General features: G+C 45.8%; 1 protein-coding gene and 1 long non-coding RNA gene across 2 annotated transcripts; one reads left to right on the top strand and one right to left on the bottom strand.

The window, feature by feature from the left end:
• Positions 1-5721: 5721 nt before the first annotated feature.
• LOC309671098 lies at positions 5722-9368 on the bottom strand. Its single transcript, XR_014269105.1, has 3 exons — positions 9287-9368; positions 7169-7257; positions 5722-5824 (listed from the first exon to the last, which is right to left on the bottom strand). It is a non-coding gene; the product is annotated as an uncharacterized lncRNA (long non-coding RNA).
• Positions 9369-9548: 180 nt separating this feature from the next.
• Positions 9549-17515, top strand: PAQR3 (progestin and adipoQ receptor family member 3). The gene is made up of 7 exons (XM_082482785.1): positions 9549-9810; positions 9901-10063; positions 11270-11425; positions 12168-12365; positions 13852-13942; positions 14263-14411; positions 14883-17515. The coding sequence occupies exons 1-6, from the start codon at positions 9626-9628 to the stop codon at positions 14403-14405; spliced, it is 936 nt and encodes a 311-aa protein (XP_082338911.1). The 5' UTR covers positions 9549-9625; the 3' UTR covers positions 14406-14411; positions 14883-17515.
• Positions 17516-21805: the final 4290 nt, after the last annotated feature.

Raw genomic sequence — 21805 nt, forward strand, 5'->3', positions numbered from 1 at the left:
ATAACATCTAATGATGTGGAGATTGTTGCCTTATAAAATTCACAGCTGGGTAGCTACATGGCTCAAGGCTAAAACCTATTTTAAAAATCCAGTGTTTTAGGAGGGAGAATGTTTATTAAAACATTTCGCCCATTAAAAATATATGACATATCATCGGTCATTCCATGTGATGCAGTGCCAGCCCTTTTTTAGGCAGTTCACTTGGGATGACTGCTGAAAACCTGGCAAGCCTCTTTGACAAGTTCACATCCTAATAATTTACTAGGCCAGCCAAAAAAAAAAAAAAAACACAAAACCCACAAAACAACAAAACAAAACGAAAAAGAAAAAAAGCATTCCAGCAGCCTCAAAGAAATAAGATAAGCACCAGTACCCCTCACGTGGTGTGCCCAAAAACTTGCTCTCACATATAGCTACAGTTGGTCTCTTCACGCTGACAATCAGAGATTGAAATTCAGAAAGGAGATAATTGGTTGATCTCCTCATGTCAGATGTTACACTGAAATAATAATGAGGCTGTAGGTCTCTTTTTTTTTTTTTTTTTTTGAAATGTGGTGGAGAGAGAAATGCTAATAAATATGCTTTCAGCAATTCCACAGGTATATGGCATCTGTTTCCAGGAGCTGATGCATGCCTTAACTTGGAGAACACGAAGATGAATACTAAACCAAAAAAAGGTTTAGTATAGGCTAAACCAAAGGCTAAACCAAAAAAAAAAATTATAAAAAAAAAAAAAAATCAAAACTGCTGTATCTTCTACCATTCACCCCCCTGCATTGCGTAAGGACAGCCTTTGCTATCCCACAGGAGGGATCCCAGTTTACGTGGAACAGACAGAACAAACTCAGCCGTTAAAATGGCTTTCCTGCTGCAGCAGAGGCTTCCTCGGTGAAGCTGAAGGTGGGATGCATACAAATATGTCTGGGGGACCCAAGAAAGCACAGCTCATCCCATAGGTCTTAGGTAGTAAAAGACCCCAGCTGAGCCTCTGCTTTGGACCAACTCTTCAGCAAAAGCACCACTTTTTTTTTATACTTGAAACAAAAGTGTCACCATAGCTACCGGCCAGGAAAATAACCCTGACCTCATTGCGCATCCCCTTCGATGACAAAGCATGGATACTGTTACTTATACTGTACAAATGTTCCCAAAATGTCAGCCTTTCCTAATGATACTAAAGCGGTTGAAAATTAAAGTGCAGTTCTGGGCAGGGAAGCGACTCTATTAAAAAGAGAGAGACAGAGAGACCGTGGCCATTGCCCATAGCTGTTCCGAGCGGTCTTCCAAGTTCTATATATTAACTAAGCTTATGTACAAAAGCCATTTTTTTAACTACTGTCAGCACTGCAGAGTCAATACAGCAGCAATAGAGCAAGCTGTTCTGCCTCATGCCTCATCAACATTTCTCACACTCTGTATCAAAGCACGAACATTAGCAAATTCAGCTGCCCTTCAAACTTCCAGCTCCAGTCAGGAGAAAGCATCTGCGGCTGTTCAACTCCTTGCAAGGCTGCCGGAAAACATCCTAGCTTGCCAGAAATACCCACAATAGCCAAGCCCGACTGTTTTGCATGACACATGGCCGTAGGACACGCAAGAGAGCTCTGGAGCTCTGCTCCCTTCCTATAGCACCGCAACATCCACGCTGCCCCCCAATGACCACTCAAACCCCCTCCCCGGCACGCAGCCCAGAGGGGTACCCGTAAGCTCTCCTAACTCACTCACATCATCCAGCACGTCTATGAGAATCAAAAGATGTTAGAAGGGGAAGAGACACACCTCAAGTGTTCGTAAGATCACTTCCTAGTGACACAGCAGAAGCTGACAGAAGAGAGCTCTAGCAACGTGTCTGCTGCAAGAGTAAAAAGCTTTCAATCCATCAGTCACTCAGAAGGCAGGAATACCGTCAGAAATACCGTCAGAGAGCATCCGTCTGTCTCGCTGACTGTAGGAAAACATGAACCAGAATAAAGATGGGCTTTGGGCAAGAGTAACAGAACTCTGACTCCTTATGGCTGGATGTGTACAGCACCAATAGGGAGTTAAGTCACTGCCTCGTTTTACCCAAGTACGGCATCGCAAGAAGAGACTGTATTATCTTCATTCCGAGGTTCCAGAAAAGGGAGTAGACGCATAACAGAATTCTTGAGGTTGGTCAAATTCAAGTGCTCTGCAGCCATCTTTGGGATGTGCTGATGAGTCCTGTGTGACCGACAAGATACGGTACAAAGCATGGTTTCTGAACCAAAGGAAAAGGCAAGGAAGAAGGGCAACTGGAGAAGAGAGAAAGATTCTAACAAACACTGCTACGATTGTGAAACAACTGTCAAGGACCTTGCTTAATGTCTGATAACTGAAAAAAACAAAAAAAAACCCACAATCAACACATTAGCTTAAATACGTGGAATGAACTGATGAAAAGGTCAAATACTTTGATGAAAAAAGGAGAAAATTATGCAGGACAGCAGGCCACCAACTCCTTTCCTCTCTGCTCCGCATAGAACTTTTAGTCCAAGTAATTGCTGAAAAGAAGCATTCCAGCGCTCCCAGCCTGACATCGAGATGGGACTAGGGCACCTGCTAGCATAAAAAGTAGACAAACAAAAGACATTGCAAAATAACATATTAAAATCAATTGCAGGATTTTGCTTCATTCTGCACTGACTTCCCAGAGCTTCCTAACACATTGTCTCCTCCATACATCTTTGCACTTAAAGGTCTCGATGACTTCAAGAAGCTAGACAGACAATGAGGATGAGAGAGGGAAGATTAGGGGATTCCAATTTTAGTACTCAAGATAACTCAGGAAAACCCCAAATCTCGTAAGATTAACTAGCAAGTGGAAAAACCCAATCCTGGCAGATAGGCAACAATATCCACAGTACAGTCAGGAAAACCAGACCATCGTTTTCTCCCCGTTTCCCAGCTCTTTCCATCCCAAAGCGATTTTGGAAGCAAGGCAAACCTTTCCTTTGACATCTCCAATTCTCAAACTATACCACTGCTACTTAGCAGAGATTTTGGCATTTAGCAACACAGTCAGGAAAAAGATCATTTGCATGCGCTCGTCTTGGCAGATGAAGAAAAAACAACACAAAAGTAAGCGCAGTGAGATGATCCCAAATGCCAAGTACCCAGGCCTTGTTTGGGATTAAAGTGGCACTTCACAGATCAAATTTAAGAGCGCAGTAAAAGTTTGGAAAGGATTTTGATAAAGGTCAAAATGATTTAGGAGTACAAATCCTCATCAGAACCAAATGAGAACGTGTGTCTCCTGTCACATTTACGACGACATTCAAATACCTACAGAGGTCAGTCAGGAGGAGTATGAATTTACAACAGAAGCGCTGGACAGGGCACCTAATCCCCCGACACCCAGAAATCATTCTGAGTGTCCGCTGAGCTCAAAACATGCTTAAACATCACTGGAAATCCAGCCTCTCTTCTCTCTCATGCTCTACTGAGAAGCTACTCAAGAAATCACACTCGTGTAAACCGCAACTGTGGGACAACTTTATAGAAAGGATATTTTGACTGTTCACAGTGCCTTTTAAACATGATCCCCTTTTGGGAAATCTGCTGTCAGACTTGGACCGGGCGAGGGGAGACTCAGACTTTCACAGGAGCGCTCTGGTTCATACTCTAGCAAAGTCAGAAACCCACACGGTTGTCCAAGAGTGAAATTACCGTATCGACCAAAGCGGTCCGCAATTCCTGGAGTTTCACCCTCATTATAAATAAATCAACTAAACGCACCACAAGTAGAGAAACAAAACCTCTGTGGTCAAAATAGATAGTCTTGAAATGCCTTCTGTCCTTTCTGTCCTTACATGAATTGCAGCTGTGATAAAATTTTGTAGGCAAGCTGGAGTTAGAGAAACCTTTGAACATGAAAAAAAAAAACCCAAACAACCCAGACCCTATGCTCCTAAAATTCAGGACTCGACAGAAAGGAGTTTATTTTTTCCCCACCAATTTCACTGGGAGCAGGCTGTTGTGCTAGGAAACATCATCCCACATGGTTAAGCAGCTTTCAAAACAGCTTCTTTCTTTCCCTGAAAATCCCCTAATTTCTCAAAAAAATTCCTTTATTGTCCGCTCACCACTTTCGCCTTCAGAACCTATCCAGAAAAAAGCCATTTGTCAATTAATTCCAGTTCTTCAGGTTCAGGACTCTATTACACTGCACAATTGTTCATGTGCGTCTGCTTAATACGGAGCGAAAAGATGCTGCTAAATTGGAAAAAAAAAAAATAGTAGGCTGGGCAGAAGAGGTGTCTTCTTCCATTGTGTGCACAGTGCATTTTTGCTGACTGTAAGCTCTCGCACTGCAGGAAAAAGCCCAAATGCCATCCTTGCTCTTGCTATTGGCAGCTGTTCTCTTATCACCAAAGAGAATTTATCGCACCACTGACAGATGCTGAGATTCAGAAGCCGTAGCTGAAAGCCAAAGGGATTGAATCAGAAAACAAAAACGAAAAAAAAAAAAAAAAAAAAAAAAAAAAAAAGAAGAGCCCTACCAAAACAAGTCACTTCACTGCACACATCGCACATGCATCTCTCCACGGGGAAGAGGCAAGAGAGCCCGAACCCCCCATGGCAGATGTCAGGCGTTCTGTTTCGGGCACTCCTGGAGGTCGCTCAGGCTCAATACCGAGGAGCGCTACAGGAAACCACGGAGAACTTCACTGCAAAAATCTTAGCGGGGACGCTGTGAGGAAGAATGACGTATCTTCAGGGAAGAGGGCCTTGAAATCAAGCTTGCTTAGTATTAAGGTCACTGTAATTATCAAACACAAGGTACCTGCGTTCCTAATGCTCTCTCATGAATAGTCTACGGATCGGAGGTGTCCCAGGATTTCTATTCTTGCACACACGCACTCCTTCAGAGACTCACACTTCCACAAAGCCGTGAACCTTGTTTTCTTCTATTCAACTCCACCACATATCAAGACCCAGTAGTTAATTGCACAGATGCTTTGCTTACTTCCAAGAAAGGATGAGACCAGATCTATCTGTTTTACACCACAAGGGACTTTACACATCTCTTATCTCCTGATGTATTTGTCAGTAAAAATGTATTCTATACACGGCCCTTTGAAAGTGTTCTTTGCACACTGATACAGAGCTAAAAGCGTTTTATGCACATAAATAAATACATGGTCTCTACGGTCATAAACCAGTGTCTATATTTTATTCACGGGCTTTGCATTGAAACATACTCCTGAACACAGTATTCTGAAATTTACCTTCTTCTTCCAGTCCCCAGGGAAAACACAGTTGCTTTTAACAAAAGGCAAAGAAAAACTGAGCTACACACCGACGCAGCTGTAAGCACGATGCAAAGGAAGACACCAATACCTTCAACAAACAGGCCCAAATACATTTGCTCAACTAAGGTCTGACTTAACGACAGATTGTATCCCTGGGCACTAAATTGCCCTTTCCGGAAAGCTCGGACCAAGCCAAATTCTCCCACGCCAGCAGATTCCAACAGCGGGAAAAGGAGTCCCAAGGCGTCTCACATTTCTTTGGTCACAACAAACTTATGAAAAGCCAGAACCCCCCGAAAAACAATCAGGAGGAGGTGTTTTGTCGGGCACTTTAGAAGAAGAGGATCAAACACGGGGCGACAGCCATTTCAGGAATACTGGCACTGACCTGATGTGCACAAGACGCGGCACTGCCGGGATGAGAACCCAAGTCACGGTGTCGGTTCTTTGTCAATTCCCTAGTGTAGGAAGAGGGACCTCGTGGAGCTGGCGAGGACAGCCGGCTCCTCGGCAGCGGGACACTGGGCGATAGCGCAGTGCCAGACTGACACCTGGAGGGAGAGCCAAGCATGAGCTCGGGGACAGGGTGCTCGCAGGGGAGAGGCATGCCCCTGCTTTTGGGGAGTCACCCCCCCACAGCTGCCTGGGATCCTCTTATCACCCACCCACCCACCCACCCTACCGAGCCTCCTCTCCTCCAGCTGCAGCAGTGCTGGGACGGGCCTGCTAGAAATAGGGAAACGGGGGGGGGGGGGGGGGGCAGAAATTGTTTCAACGCCTCCTCAAAAATCAGCACGAAAAATATTTTCACCCTGTCAGTTTCAAAATTGAACAGCTTTTTTTCTTTTTTTCTCCCATTTTGCAATGAACGTTTGAGAGATTTTGTTTGGATAATTGTTCTTACAAGTCATTTGTCCCCTGTTGCTTCTTGAAAAAACACAGCAGAATGGAGCAGGGCATAAAAAGATCCTGTCCGTACTACAGAGCCGATACCACGCAGTACAAATAAAATTGCTGTTCTTTCCTAGGTTTTCCCCAAATAGCAGGCTAAACAATGGTTACAGTTCGTGCACCTAAATTGGGCACTGTACAGGTACAGTGTTGGCAACAGGAGAATGGATCTCAGCAGGGCGCAGTTAGGGTCAACAAGAAACAGTTTGGCTCATTTGTGATCCCCTCAGCCATCTCTTTGAAAGTACCTTTATCTGCACAGGTGATTTTAGTTCTAACAAAAAAGTAGGGAACCTCGAAGGCACATTCATCTTTACTCCCAATTAAGCTTATCTGCCAGTAAAATTAGGGATACAGTACAGGAATTAGGGCAAGCTACTTACTTACCCAAGAAGGTCAATTTAGGTCAAAGCTATCTTGCACAGATGGCTAATTTCAATCACTTACGCATACAACACAATTGTTCAATAAGCTCAAAATAAATAGTGTAAGTAATTAATTTAAAGCTGCCCTAATTGTTTCTCAATTTTCCCTATTAACTTAACCTGTAACACTTCTCCTATCAAAGCTTCAAAGCTTTAACTTAACAGCCAATTAAAGCTTCTTTTATTAAAAAAAAAGTGCTGTCAGCTCCGATTCCTTCTGACTGAACTCTTTGAAGCATTTGGGATTCCATTTAAATTGCACAGGGCTTAGAAACAAAGTGTTTTTTTCCAGGTATAATGTTCTCAGTGAGCTAATGATTCAATGGACAATTAAGACTAATTACAGTTTTAACTTGGTGGCAACTTTCTAAGCAGTATTTGGCTTGACAAAAGTGAATCGCCACTCCAGTGAACAAGAAATCTCCTCATTAGTCACGGGAGCTGGCAGGAACGCGACTTCCTCAGCTCATTTTCACCGTGGCAGCAAGAGGCTCCTCGGGACAGTCAGAAAACACTCACCTGAATTAACGTGGCAGCTACATTCTTATGCCTTTAAATGCATGTGTCTGCATAAACATACATGTTCTCCCTCATCCTCCGAGCAGGCACTGCAAAGAGAAAAGCCAGGAGTACACCTGTTAAGAAAAAAAGATTGCCACCATGTAGATAACATTCTTGTTAGCTTGGTCCCGCTAGTCCAGTTCAGAGGTTTTAGCTCCCAAGTGCACTAAGTTGACCAAAAAAGGACAGTATCCTATTTTTAGCACAGCTGATACAGGTCAGCTGAAAATGGAACTATTCTTATACCACAGAACAGAAACGTCGTCAGCCTATGAATTATTTCCCTTTTGAACAAGCTACCAGAATAACACCTTTGCGGCCTCCAAAGATTTTGTTTCCAGGAAAGTCTGGTATGTGAATTCTCAGTCCTCCCGTGACTCTGTTACGTGTGAGACTCGCCGAGCCATCTCCCGAGCATCGGCCAATGTAGCTCTTCTCAGCACCGCACCGCTCCTCAGCAAGGTATTTTATTACACCGTGCTTCCCTGTGTACCTAATGCAACTCTGCTGTCTGCAGAAGGGATATCCTGTGTTCCATCCTAAAAATAGCCAGCAGTACAATCCAGGTCTCTCCCCACCTGTCAAACGGACCGTGTCTACAGATCTTCTTTCAGAATGCATTTTCTCTGTGTGTCTTTCCTAATCATTCCGATTAATTTCATTAATAGCAAGGTCATGTGAAGTGAAAAGGCAGAAACAGAGAAGCCATGTGGAAAGGAAGACAGAAACTAAGTAAAATAGGAATGAACCACTCAGAGACACGCTTCAGATACACCCCGGAAAGGTGAGAGCACAACAACGTTTCTTAAAACTACGCCAGCTGAATTATTACTATGAACATGATTCCTCTGGGTAACTCTCCAAAGTCGTGCGGTATGTACTGGGAAAAAAAAAAGATCTCCAGCACACAGAACAGCTGAGAAGGAGAGAGAAGTCACGAGGAGCTGTCAGCAGGTCTGCAGAGGCAGGAGGAATACAGTCTTCAGAGCACTGACATTAAGAAATCCCAGAGAATGATTGATTAGGAGAAATACTCAAGAGCTGCTGTTGACCAAAACCAACTTAATTTGGGTAACCAAATGATGTGGCATGGAAATTTGGGGGTGATGTAGCACAGCTGGTTATATTGCAGGATCTAGGAGTCGACCACCTGGTTTTTACTGTCATTCTGGATTTCAAACACCCATCACTCTGCATCTTACACTTCACAACACAAAGCTCTCTGCCCTGGGAAAAATCTTTCATACTCATCACACCATCTTGGAGAAACGCTCTCATATTTTGTTTAACGAGACAAAAGACCTCTGAAGAAATCTGCATGGCGCGTTACTGAAGGGGAGGGGCAGGTGAGTGAGGATTACCATTCAGCACACTTGCTTGAAAACAACAGCCAGATGATACCTAGCAAATTACTTCTTTCTCCTCCCCGCCCCCAGCTTTTTTTTAATTAGGAAAAAAAATATGAAAAGTAACTGGCAAAGAACTCACAACTTTTCTTACTTAGGCAAAGAAAATCCTTTGGAAGAGTCTTCTTCATTGCTAAGACTTCTATTTTTTTTTTATTATTATTCATAGGGTACATCGGAAAAAAAAAAAAAGGGAAATGCTAATAATAATTACCTCAGCTAACCAGAGACCGCTCTTGCGAGGCGCAAGCGCAATTCCCACAAGCCATGACAACCCTCAGCAATTTTTAACTTCACACGTCTGTTTTGGACCTCAGTTCTAGGCCTCAGTTCCAGTTTGCATCGTTTGGGTCTACCTGAGAGAAACAACGGACTTCCCGAAAGAAGCATCTTCCTCCAAAAGCTTCTCAGAGACGCACCCCCCTTCCTTTTAGGCAGAATTCTCTCCCTTGACAGCGACGTAACACCCCACTGCGCACCTGGCGCCGGAAGAGCGGTAACCGCAGAGCGGCGCTGCGTTTTGCCCCGGTCCCACCCGCTCTGGGACACGCGGGGACACGGCGCGCGCAGGCCTCGCACCGCCCCGTCACCCCACACTCGACTCCCGCTCTTCCTGAGGCGCATCTCCCGCGCGAGCCTTCGAGGACGAGCCCGCCCACACCTCACCCACCTCTGACGGGGCAGCCCCGCCGCCGACCCAACCCCCCGGCCAGCAGCGGAGGCGGCGGGCGGGCGGCCGCGGCGGTGGCCGGTGCTCGCCGCCCGCCGGGACGGGGCTGAGGGGAGACGGCGCCAAATGGCGGCGGGGAAGAGCGCCCCCCAGCGGCGGCGGCGGCCAGCGCCACGTGCCGCCGGCAGCGCGCACGCGCCGTCGCGCTCTGACGTCATCTCCCGGCGCCGCCGCTCCCCGTCCCGCGGCGCCCCCAGGGCCGGGCCGGGCCGGGCCGGCAGGAGGAGGCGGCGGCGGCCCGTGAGGGGGGCGGCCCGATGCGGCGTCGCGGCGGGCAGGATGCACCAGAAGCTGCTGCGGAGCGCGCACTACATCGAGTTGGGCAGTTACCAGTACTGGCCGGTGCTGGTGCCCCGCGGCATCCGCCTCTACACCTACGAGCAGATCCCCGTCTTCCTGAAGGACAACCCCTACATCACCGACGGCTACCGGGCCTACCTGCCCTCCCGCCTCTGCCTCAAGAGGTGAGGGACGCCCCGCCGCGCCGCCCCGGGCCCACGGGCCCGGCCCCGGCTCACCCCCCACACCCACTGCCCCGTTGTGTCTCCCCACAGCCTCTTCATCCTCTCCAACGAGACCGTCAACATCTGGAGCCACCTGCTCGGCTTCCTCCTCTTCTTCGCCCTGGGCATCTACGACCTGACGGCCGTCCTGCCGGCCGCCGGCGCCTCCCGGGAGGACTTCGTCATCTGCTCCGTCTGCCTCTTCTGCTTCCAGGTAGGGGCCGGCTGCCCGCCGCGGCCTGGGCTGGGGAGCGCGCTCGGGGCGGCCCCTGCGCTTGGGAAGGAGAGAGAGAAAGGCCACTCTCGGAGCTTCCGCACACATCCTGCGAGTGAGACCGCAGAACTCGGGTCAGAGCTGGGAAAGTACGTTCCAAATGGCATTGCTGGAGCTGACGAGCTCGGTGGTTGAGTTGATTAGGACCCGTTTACTACATGGAGTAAACCAGGGAGGGCTGCCGTAGGAGGGAGTCTATGAAAAACAAGGAAAGTGTCCAAGACCGTGTTTCACAGCTTCAGCTTGGTGCTGGGGTTCAGTAGTGTCGGATGTGGCTCCCAGACAGCACCAGTTACTGCTGGAAAGGGTCACCCACCAGCACATGAGAATCGGCCATGGCCTGACATGGGTCTGGAAGGGCAGTAGGGCTTGTATTCTGCCTTTGTACCTTCTGTGTCGGATTAAATCTGTTCTCAATGGTAGGCTTAAGGTGTGTCATCATTTCACCCCTGAAGCTCATGTACAGTGCGCTATCCCTAAAAAAGTGTGCACGGCCAACAGCAGCAGTCTTGACAGGATGACTCTGCAGAGCGCTGTTCGTGCTCCCTGAAGAGTACAGGATGCCTTTGGGTAGCTCAAAGTGGGGAAAACTCCCTTGCTGGCCTGGAGAACGCTGCTGTTGTGCTTATCCCTGTTGCGGTTGAGGGTTGCAGAGAAAGATGAAAAACATTTCTCAGGGAAAAAATTTGATGCCGTTCTAGAAGCAAATAAGTGGCCTGTGCGAACGAGTTTAACTTCTTGTGTGCTCCCTCTGTAATGTGGGTGCTAGGCAGTCGGGGCAGATTTGGGCTTTGGTTTCTGCTTGCGGTAGTTTGGCTGAGCAGAATTCATTGTCCCACTGTACTCGTGCCCACCTGGCCCTGCTCCCTTGCGTGCTGGCTCCTCTCTTGGCCTCTTGGTCTGGTTGTAGTTGTGCAGCTATGGTTTGTCAAGTCTTGCGAACTTTTCTGGTCCTCCTTCCACGTGCCAGAGAAGCTTATGTTAGTTTCTGTTGATTACTGGCAGGAATCATAGTTGCCTACACCAAGTTGCACTGCAAAACATGTAATGGGTCAGTCACGTGCTCTAAGCTTCAGAATTTAAGCTTGCAGTACTCCCTGTTGATTTTTATGAAATTAATGCATCCTTGTTTGAACATTTGTATAGGTCTGTATGCTTTGCTCAGTGGGATATCATCTTTTCTGTTGCCACCGCTCAGAGAAGACCAGCCGACGATGGATGGCGTTAGATTATGCGGGAATTTCCATTGGTATCCTGGGCTGCTATGTGTCAGGCGTGTTTTATGCATTTTATTGTAACAACGTAAGTTTGAAGCACTTGTTCATGTAACACTTAGTTCCTGTGGTCTCACTGTCGTAGTTTCTGTGCTGTCCGAAGGGGGTTCGTTGCAGGCTGTCCAAGTAGAATCTTAGTCAGCAGACAGAGACAGAAACTGAAGCAAGTTCCTTCTGACAGGAGTAGAAATTTACTTGCTGAAGTGATGGGCAAATTGAGATTATCCTTTCAAGCTGTCAAGCACGCGAGCCTCAAGACGATATTTCAATTTATATGAAGGCAGGTTAAACTTTACAGGTCCTGTCTTTGTCAAATGTGCGAGGCTGATTAGGGGATGCGTCCCCATCACAAGTAATTTAAGCATCGTTTCCCAGTAGGTAGCCTACACGAGGCAGAAACAAGTCTATTTTCTCTTTATCTAATAGAGAGCAACTAAAATTGGTTAGCTTCAGCAGCCTACATTACATCCATGCCCGCAGGGGATGCAGCGAACAAGTTTGCTTGGGCAGAGGCATATTTAAAATGTTTTGGTGAAGGCACTACTTGGAATAAGTAAGTTCTACCAGGTGTACCCGAGCAAGAGAGTCCCTTCCCCTCACTTTCAGTTGATAAGTTTGTTAATTCAAAACCCTATCATCTGTCCTCACAGCAGTGACAGGAGAATTGCTACATCATACATTTATTAATGTAAACTTTCTACCCAGAGTTTACTTTTACACATGATGAGAACGAACACCCACAAACTTGCTTTTGTTTCTTTTTTCCCCAGTACTGGCGTCAGGTATATTTAATCACTGTGCTGGCAATGATCTTGGCAGTATTTTTTGCTCAGATTCATCCCAGTTACCTCACGCAACAGTGGCACAGACTGCGCTCCATCATCTTTTGCTCAGTGTCTGGATACGGAATTATTCCCACCATCCACTGGGTTTGGCTCAACGGCGGCATTGGCGCATCTATTGTACAGGTAAAAAAAAAAATAAAGAAATAAGATTCCTTGTTGCTTTTCATTTGCCATCTTCCTTCAGTGCTCTTAGACGTCAGGAAACGAGGGGGAAGCAGCGCTAATTAAAATTCTTTAAGCAGAGAGTTCTTTTGGACTATACGATCCAAATGCAAACACTGCGATATTTATTGAGAAGCAGTAAACAGGTTGAGTAGATTAAATCTGCTTCACGGATTTAAAACTGCACAGTGAGAAAGAAAACTGGATACAAATGTGACCTAGCACAGCTGCCCGAGGGACAGAGCAGCCAGTGTAGGTGGACCGCACCCTCGCTCGCCCCAGGGCCAGGGCCAGGGGGGAGGAGCTGAGTCTGAGTTGGCTGCGGGTTGGGAAGCAGTCTGTCAGGCTGCTGTCCAGAGTGCTCCGGGCTGTCCGCCTCCACAGCTCCAGATGAGAGGGGAACCAGGAGACGCTGATGGGATGATTATTTGCTTCCTCTTCTGTTCCCCAGGTTGGCAGGGGGAAAAAAAAAAAAAAAAAAAAACAAAATCTGTATTTGCCTACTCAGCCCTCTGTCTCTTACGCAACTCTCATTTAAAATAGCTGTGAATTTACTGAACTATCTTCCTGTTCTTGTTTTACCGCTTAAATTATGCTCTGAGAAACAAACAGTGCCGTACAGCTAAAGGCAGTAAAGGATGCCCCAATAAGAAAATCCCAGAAATCATTGCAATTACTCAGGGACGTAATTGTGCTGAAGAAAACATTTACTTTTCACAGTAAGCAGTGACTGCACGTTCTCAGACTGGCTCTGCTGGAGAATCATCACATGGGGTGATGGTTTAGCCCAGTCCAGAGCTGCTGTAGAATGTGGAAGAGTAACTCTTAGAAGTATATGTACTTTAGACGTAGCACTTAACACTGGCCTTCTAAAAATCAGATAAACCATAGTTTCCCCACCATGTCTTCCCCTGTTTAGTTTCTCCTGGTATAGCAGCTACGGTGTCTGCTTTGTTTCCGTACTTCAGAAAAATGCTCCACTTCCGGGCACAAAACTTTCTGTTAAGTCAAACAAAAAGCAACTCATGGATGGTTTGCTTATTTACCATCCAGTATGTAGTACTCCCCTGGCCTTGGGTCCTAGAGACCGCAATCCCAACCCGTACATGACATTTGCACTGAAGTCATCCTTCTCGCTTATGCTGGCCATTCCACCCAAGATGAGCGTAGGGAAAGATATCCTTTTACTGACAGATTTCATGTCTACTGCACAGAAGCACTAAGTAGCTTGTGTGTTGAAGCAGAGAGGTTGTGACAAAACAAGTTTCTTCCCATTCAGATTTTCCCAGACTTTGGCGTTTGTTTCCCTGTTGGATTTTGTCCATAGATAACATAAGCAGTGAAGTAAGATTCAGTTTTGTCATGCCTTTTTAATCTTCAGGGCCTTTTTTTTTTTTTCCTAGTTTTACCTTCTAACAGAATAGGAGAGCTTCCTTTTCTTTTGCAGGAGTTTGCTCCGCGTGTAGTTGTCATGTACTTCATCGCTGCTGTAGCTTTTCTCTTCTATATTTCCAAAGTTCCAGAAAGATACTTCCCAGGTAGGAAATTCTCTTCTGGGTGTTTTTTTCTGCAGTTAAGCTTCCTGCAGCGTCGCAGTCCTTGCTGCGAGTCCCCAGCTTCCTGTGAGAGAACAGGATGGCCGTGTTGTACGTGAAGTATTCTCATATGGAGTAAAACGTTGTGTGTATTTGCATCGAGAGAATGCAGACAACTTCTGATCAAGTTCGTTAAAGAACTTTCACCACCTCCCAGCAAGCGGAGTATGTGGTTGAGCTTTGGAGGAGGCTGATTACTAACTGTATTGCTTAAGTTATTGCTGAATTTAACAACTTACGCACTTGCCTTTGTTCTTCCCCAGGGCAGCTGAACTACCTCGGCTCGAGTCACCAAGTGTGGCATATCCTCGCAGTGGTGATGCTGTATTGGTGGCATCAATCCACGGTGTACATCATGCAATATCGACACAGCAAGCCCTGTCCCGAGTATAGCGTGAACTTGTGAGTCAAGGTATAGCAGTTTTCGTACTCATGGGAATATGATATCTTAACAAGTATAGGGTTAAATAGTCCTGGTTTTAACTTGTCACAAGTTTCAGTCAACCTCCCTAATTAACTCCCCCGGAGAAAACGCTGACTGGTGTAATACTTGCTCGTAAATAAACTAGTAATTATCTTGATGCCAGGCGCTCTGCTCACCTGTACTGCTTTGTTGCGTGAGGCTCCATGAGACTGCCATGCCCTTGAGCAGAGTTTCAGAACAGGCTGGACAGGGCTCTGCCAGATCCCTTTCAGCTCTGTTTCACAATTTTAATAGCCTCAAGCTGTCCTTAGTATTTGTTCCCAAGTAGCCTTTTCCTCAGGCTTCTGTCAGGTTTTCAGCCTACTAAGCATTGATCTGGATTTTTTTTTAAATTGTGTGAGAGATGATAATGTCGTATGCATAGTAAGTGACTCAACTTCTTTCTCCACTGTATTTCAGAGGCGCTGTGATGAAATGTCTCACTTTGAGGGTCTAGACCCTGCCTAACCAGCTGAGCTATGAAGTTAAGCACTGAGGCAGTTCCTCTTCTTGCTGCTGGACTGTTACCCGCTTCCTAGGACAGTATATTATTTGGAATTTTGAAGAAACCAACAGTGTTGCCTAGGATCTGATGTTCATTTTCTGTTCCGCAATCGGGTACAAAACTGGTCTTCCTGAAGCAGGACAATGGAAAGGTGGGCCTTAAAACTCAGCATTCACATCACAGCAGAATTTTATTTGCTTAGTAAACACCAACAACAGAACTCATTACTCTTACTGAGTTAACAGGCCCAAATACCAGAGTTTCAGGTTTTGTTCAAGCGCATAATTAAGGAACAGCTTGTGGCAGCGTGCTTGTAAAACCACGGTAACTGTGGGACCTGGTCTTGGAGGTAAATCACAGCAGTACGCTGTGTTACATCCTTCAGAGTCTTTGCCTCAATGATGTGCTTACGCTTCAGCATCAGTACGGTAATGTATAAAATTGAATTCAGTGGACTCTTGTACTTTTCTGGACAAGCTCTTTTCGTTTTCCTGGAAGATAAGATCACTTGTCATCCACCAGAGCTATATCTTCATTTCAGGTCTTAAAAATTGCCTCCTCCAATATGGGGAGTGCCATTACTGCAAGAAATTTCTCTAGATCCCATTGGTAATTTGGAATTTGTATTCTAAAATATTTCAGGAGTAGCACTAAGGCTGTGTGTTCACGATTATTACTGTCTTGCAATCAGTAGAGTTGCTAATAATTTTTCTAAGTTACTCTTGAATAACAGGATGAAATAACACACCTGGAGTAATGAACCTGCCGGGGATTCAAATCACTGAACTTTGGCCTTTTAACCTCTGATGTATTAGACTGTACTTGCAGATTTTCTTACTGAAAGTGACTTATTGCCATAAGCTTGCCGCAGTCAAGAGGTTTGCCTTGGGTTTTAGAATCCGTCATGAAACCATTTCTTAGAAACACAGCACTAGGGAGACATGAAATACGCAGGTTATTAGCTAGCAGTAGCTCAGCATCATTACGCTCAATGGATTTTTCAAACAGGATTGGAATTATTTGCAATTTAGGGTTAGAATCAACATTTTAAAGTGGCTTCTGTATATCAGCTGTGCTTGTGTTTACAGTTCAGTTGAGCAGTGGTAGCAAATGCTGCTGCTCCGCACGATCAAGTGTTACTCAGCATTAGCCATTTGGCAATGGACATTTGGACAGATAAACCATTTAGATACTGCTTGCCCCAAGATGCTGTTTTGACTTAATCCCAAGCGGTTAATCTTGGGACTCAGAGCTGCTGAAGGACACTATTGCAGAGATAGATTAGAAAGCAGAGATACCCAAACTCTTCCTGTGTTGACCACAGGCAGAAATGTTCTGTTCTGAGCTTATAAAGTCGTTACAGCTCCCCGCATTACCTGCGGCGTAGTCTTTGATAGGGTCCCAGCGTCTTCTCTCACATGTTGTGATCATCTGACTGCAGCCCATTTACCGCGCTCTGACATGGGCCTTGGAACATTTCAAACCAGTTGCACTGCACCTGGGGCCCCGGACGCGAGGACACTGCCACGCAGTGGGTAGGGAAGGCGCAGGCAACCATGCGACAAGCCGCATAACACCCGAAAAGCCTTTAATGAACTGTCAACCTTGTCCATGCTGGTGCCTCTTTCCTCTCAGAGAGGGTTTTCCCTTGATGGGATTTCGTTCACTCGGAGGGGGAGAGGCTGGCTTGTTGCAGTGCCCTCCTTGGGGCAGAGAGGCTGCCCTCAGGTGTCCCCCAAAGCTGCCTCCTCCCTGGGCTAAAGGGGCCCAACTCCCACAGCCTCTCTCATCAAGGCTGTGCCAAGGAGATGCAGAAGAGCGATGGAAACGTACTGTCAGGCACCTGAGTGCTCATCGGGGATGGAGAAGGCAGGATACCGACTTCTGTGCTGGTACACTGGAGAGTAGTGTTGACTGTCCCTTAAGTGCAGCCGGTGGTTTTGGGTTTGTTTGTTGTTTTTTTTTTTTCAACTCAGAAACAAGCAGTGGCAAGAACAGACTTTGCATTTAAGATTCAACTCCCAGACCTTTGAGCCTTTCAGTGTAAACACTGATTTTGTATTATTTTTTTTTTTTTTTTTAAAAACTTGAGAGACAAGCAAGTTTCAAGTGCACTAATTACTACTACTGAAGCCTGACAAGGCACCTGCCAGTATAAAAGCTTGTTTCCAGTGTTATGTGAACTATAATATTTGAAGAATGTGTTTGTGTATTGAAAGCATACTGATTTATAGTTTGCTAATGTATTTTTTTTTTTATGTCAACTCTAACTACTATAGCAGTTTTCACTGGTTAAGGAAACTGACTGCAAAGCTGTACATTTTTATTATCCTGACAAAATTGACCAAGCTGCATGATGGTCTTCTATGTATATACTGAACCTGTAAATAAATTTCACTTCATTGGACTGTTACTTGGAGTACCACCGTTTGTGCATCTCACATAGTGAAATGACAGATGTGCATTGCTCAACCACACAACTTCTTTCACCTCCCTGGGGTTTTAAATATACAGGGAGGTTCTCTTGAATTACCAGGGCACAGCAGGCACGGGCGGGACAGGCGGTTGTATTGCACTATTCCAGTATTGTGTGTGGTACATGCTACTAGCAATAGTGAGCGTTCTAGATGCGTTTTTGGAGGAGCATCTCTAAATGAATCCGCTGACCAACTCAGCTTTGCACCCTGCCACCTTTCGATCTAGATTCCGAGCAGCACCTTGTTCGTATCTTAAGAGCTCCGGCCATCTCTGTTGCTGTGTCCTAATCCAAAGGAGGAAAGGTTCATCCTGAGTCTGCTTCAACTTAAAAAGCAGTACTCTTTCCCACCTCAACTTCGCAAATGTGTTTTTGCACTAACAAATAGTTCAACTGCAGGCAAAAACCCATAACAAGCTATCAAGTGCTAGCAGTTATGCTGAAAAATGCAACAACAACAAAAATAACATAGCTAGAGCTTTTTATAACTGCTTTGGTAACTGCAGGGGCTGAAAACAAACCAGTCCTCTATCAGAGATAGCACAGGCAGAAAAGCTCTGTCCATACGGAGCACACAACCCACAGCAGCCCGCTGCATCTGGCAGCGGGGACGGCTTGGTGCCCTCCGATAGCGGTGCCCGTTATCCCATCCTGCAGCACGTGGCTGGCACTCGCACAGCATTTATTACCAGTAACCCTCAGGACTGCCCAAAGCCTTTGGCCAAGCCTTGAAACCACGGACAGACAGCATGCACATTGAAGGGACCCCGTCATTCATGAAAAACTGTTTAAAGCAAGAATTCAACAGCCACAGTTGTTTGTTTACATGTAAAAGCTGAAGCCCGCAGTTAAACTGTATTTCCTTTTAACAAAATTAGACTGAAATGGGCAATAAGCAGAAGACTAATATTTTTTAACTCCATTCTGCTGCTGCTCCATCTTTTCTGGAACATTTTCATTCTTACTTCAGCTTACCTCAGAGTCAAATGAGTACAAGAGCTAGCTGCTCTGGTCAACAATTGCTAGAAGGGGGTGAAATCTCATGAAAACTATGTGTAGAAGATTAGGTGCAGAACTAAGTCCACAGAGGGAGCATGGGGAACTGTACTTCACATTTTGGCTATATAGAAGGGACCAAGCTTCAGTTACTGCCTAAGAATCAGAACATGTCCTTTCAAAGCTGTTCTGCAGGAAGCCTGTAAAGAGTAATACCGAACCTAAGGAATTAAAATTGTACATGATGAACAGGTTTTTAACAAGTTGAACAAAGAAAGAGGATTTGGCAGAAAATACAAATATTTTAAAACAGTTTTAAAAGAGTTACAGGAGCCCACAGCCACAAAAAGCTATCAGCAGAATCAGCGTTGCTTAAAGCGAGTGAACCAAAGCCTAAATGTGAACACTTAATAATGCAATGTTTAAGGAGATCTGCAAAGGCACTGTTATCACATTTGTTTATTTACCAACTGCAAGTATTTTATGATGTACATCAGTTGCACAAAAAAGGTTGAAGTTCTCTGTTTAGTGGTACACAAAAAAGCTTTAGAAACTTGAAGTCTAACAAGAAATGGAAGTCTAGTTCAGAAAAGTGCACTTAAAAGCTGAATGCCAGCAATTTTAAAGTAGTTTTTATGCTCTTTAATATGATGCCTTAGTCACAAATTTAGCTATACACACAGCTTCTTGATTTTCCTTTCCCAATAAGCACTATAGAGAAGTAAGGCAGCAGCCACCCTTTGCACCTCTCTTTTGCAGCTTTCACTCATATTCACTCCCTTAAGTCACACAGAAGTGATTGTGACTGCTCTGTTACTAAAACACAGCAACTCCAGGAGATACATGATGTGTGCGAGCATGTGTATGTTTTATATATACTTTTCATATATAAAAATACACGCTATAGTATAAAAAAGTTCCAGATAAACTTTTATTCTCACAGTAGCAAATATATCAACTTATTTTCACAGTACTTGGTTTTACTAACTGGGACACCCAGAATGATTAAAAGTTACTTCCTCCAAAGCTGGGATTCACAGGTCCCGCATTCCACAGGTCAGGCAAAGCAAGCGCGCCCGTCTCGAGGCCGTTTGAGAGTCTGCAGCGAAACACCACTACCTATTTCTCTTTCCATCACCCCAACCATTAAGGGCTCCTTAGTACCTTTTGACAGAATCTCTCTCTCGGGCATCGGATTCTGAAAGGCCTGTGGTTCAGTCATTCCACGTGCTGAACGGAAAGCTGTAAAAATGAGTGGCTGTTTTCGGTTGGAAGGGAAGTGTCAGCTCCTTACCTTGCCGTTACTGACTTCACAGACAGCAGGGGACATGCCTGGCGCAGCCAGGGCTATCCCATAGTTCAGGTAAGGTCACCATACACTCCATGGCAAGCACACACACCAAATAAAGGCCAAAGGATGTCACGTTCCCCAACAATACCACTTTTCGTCTCCGTTGAATCGCTGATCTTAGCTGAAATTAAACCCAAACGTGGGTTTAATTGTGTATAAACAATATATGCCACGCAAAGTCAGCTTAGCAAGTCATACTAATCTCTTCTCAGTTACGAGAAAGGATCAAATAGTTTTAACTCTAGGAACCGAGAAGTTAGATTTATGCGAAAACCTGTTTCACAACTAGAATACAAAGACCAAGGTTTATTAAGGCCATCAGAAAGCAAATATAATCGGCCATAAGTCATATGCAGCCAGAGGATTATGCCAACTGAAGAGTGACCTGGGTTTACAGTTCGCTTTTCTCTCGTCTCTCAGGTTATGCTTACAACCCCGCTTCAGCTCTCCTGTACTGCGATACAACCACTTGCGGCCCCTCTCCCAAAAACCAAACCAACCCTCCACACAATGCAAACCTGTGGCTCTCCGCAGCCTCAAGCCTCGGGGTAAATAGACAAAAACCAAACATGATTCCTTCTAGTCTTAATTTATCTGAATATTGAGACGCAGACTAAGTCTGCCGAGCGCAGCCTTTTCCCTCCTGGCCCCATGTGCGCTGTTAACCCTTTGCTCCGGCACCAAATGGCCGAGCAAGCCCTGGCATTGGTTTTCCACCAGGGAAAGCAGCAGCTGCATGGCTCCAGACAAGACAAGCCACATATAGGACCACAGGTCAATTGCTGGTTGTTTTATTCTCATTTTGCTTCCACCCACCCTCCCCATTTGTCATAGCATTCTGTTCCAACAGCTCGTTAGGCAGGTAAGCAACAGCTCAGAAGGAAGTGGCAGGAAAGGAGCTCATAAGCACGCGCAGAGAAAGGGGGAAAGAAGACAACAGTTAACCTGAGTATCAGAAAAAGCTACAAAACTTGGCGTGCGCTTCTTACAGCCTTTGGCACAAAAAAACCAGGTGCGAACAGCAGTAATCAAACCTAAGAAACTCCTGTGCAAATACAGTTGAAACATTACTACTCATAACCTCCTAAAAACTTAACTTCTAAGCCTGAAAAAGGCATACTTAACCAAGCACAGCTGTAGTATTCCAATTTCAACTTGGGAGAAAGATGAAGGTAAATGTAACGAAGATATACAGAAAGATATGAGCTACTTTCAAATGGCAGGTGTAGGGGAGGCAATCTCACATGGATTCAAGGGAGCATTTTAGCAGACCAACCCCCAAGGTAGCCAAGTGACTTGTTTTTAATGTGTTGTTTTCAACAATTTTAAGGAATCCACCCCCACCCTCATTCATCTCCGCACAACTATGTAACCAGGAGGACACTTGGGGGGGAGGGGGGGGGAGGGGGAGGAGGGGAGCAAAGTGCACAACCCCAAATATTTCACTTTACCTCCAATGAAAAGGGGGGGACATGGGGGGACACAACCAGGAACCCTTATGTCCTCCATATATAAACATGCAATCATCTAATCAGCATTCAGCAGAGCGCATATAAAGTTGAGACAAGCAGAGCAACTACCTCCTTCCACCTCCTCTTTGGGATCACTATGGGAAAGGCAAACGGGAGCATCCCTAGTCATACCGGCTCTGCAGACAGTGGTGAGGCTTGGCACAAGTTGCAGGCAGCACAGAAGCTGTCCCGCCTGCACACAGAATGACTGCCACAACACGCTAACGAGACCTTGTCCTTGCAACGAGTCTGTTCCCATCACCTTCCCGTCACCCACCGGCACTGCTCTCTCCCACGCTGTGAGCCGCGTCCTGTACGCCGAATGTCTCGGAGGTACTTTGCGGCAGGACCACAGTCCCGCTTGTAAGGCTTCGTGGTGTGAAAGGCAGCTTATGCGTACAGTAGCCACAGGCTGCTGCCAGCTGCCTGCTCCTCACTGCTGCTGTTCCCAAACAAATCTGGGTTCAGAGCAGTTTCTTCAAAGCTCAGTGCATTTAGCAAAAC

Source organism: Vanellus vanellus (assembly GCF_965231255.1).
Source record: "Vanellus vanellus genome assembly, chromosome: 4".
NCBI lineage: Eukaryota > Metazoa > Chordata > Aves > Charadriiformes > Charadriidae > Vanellus > Vanellus vanellus.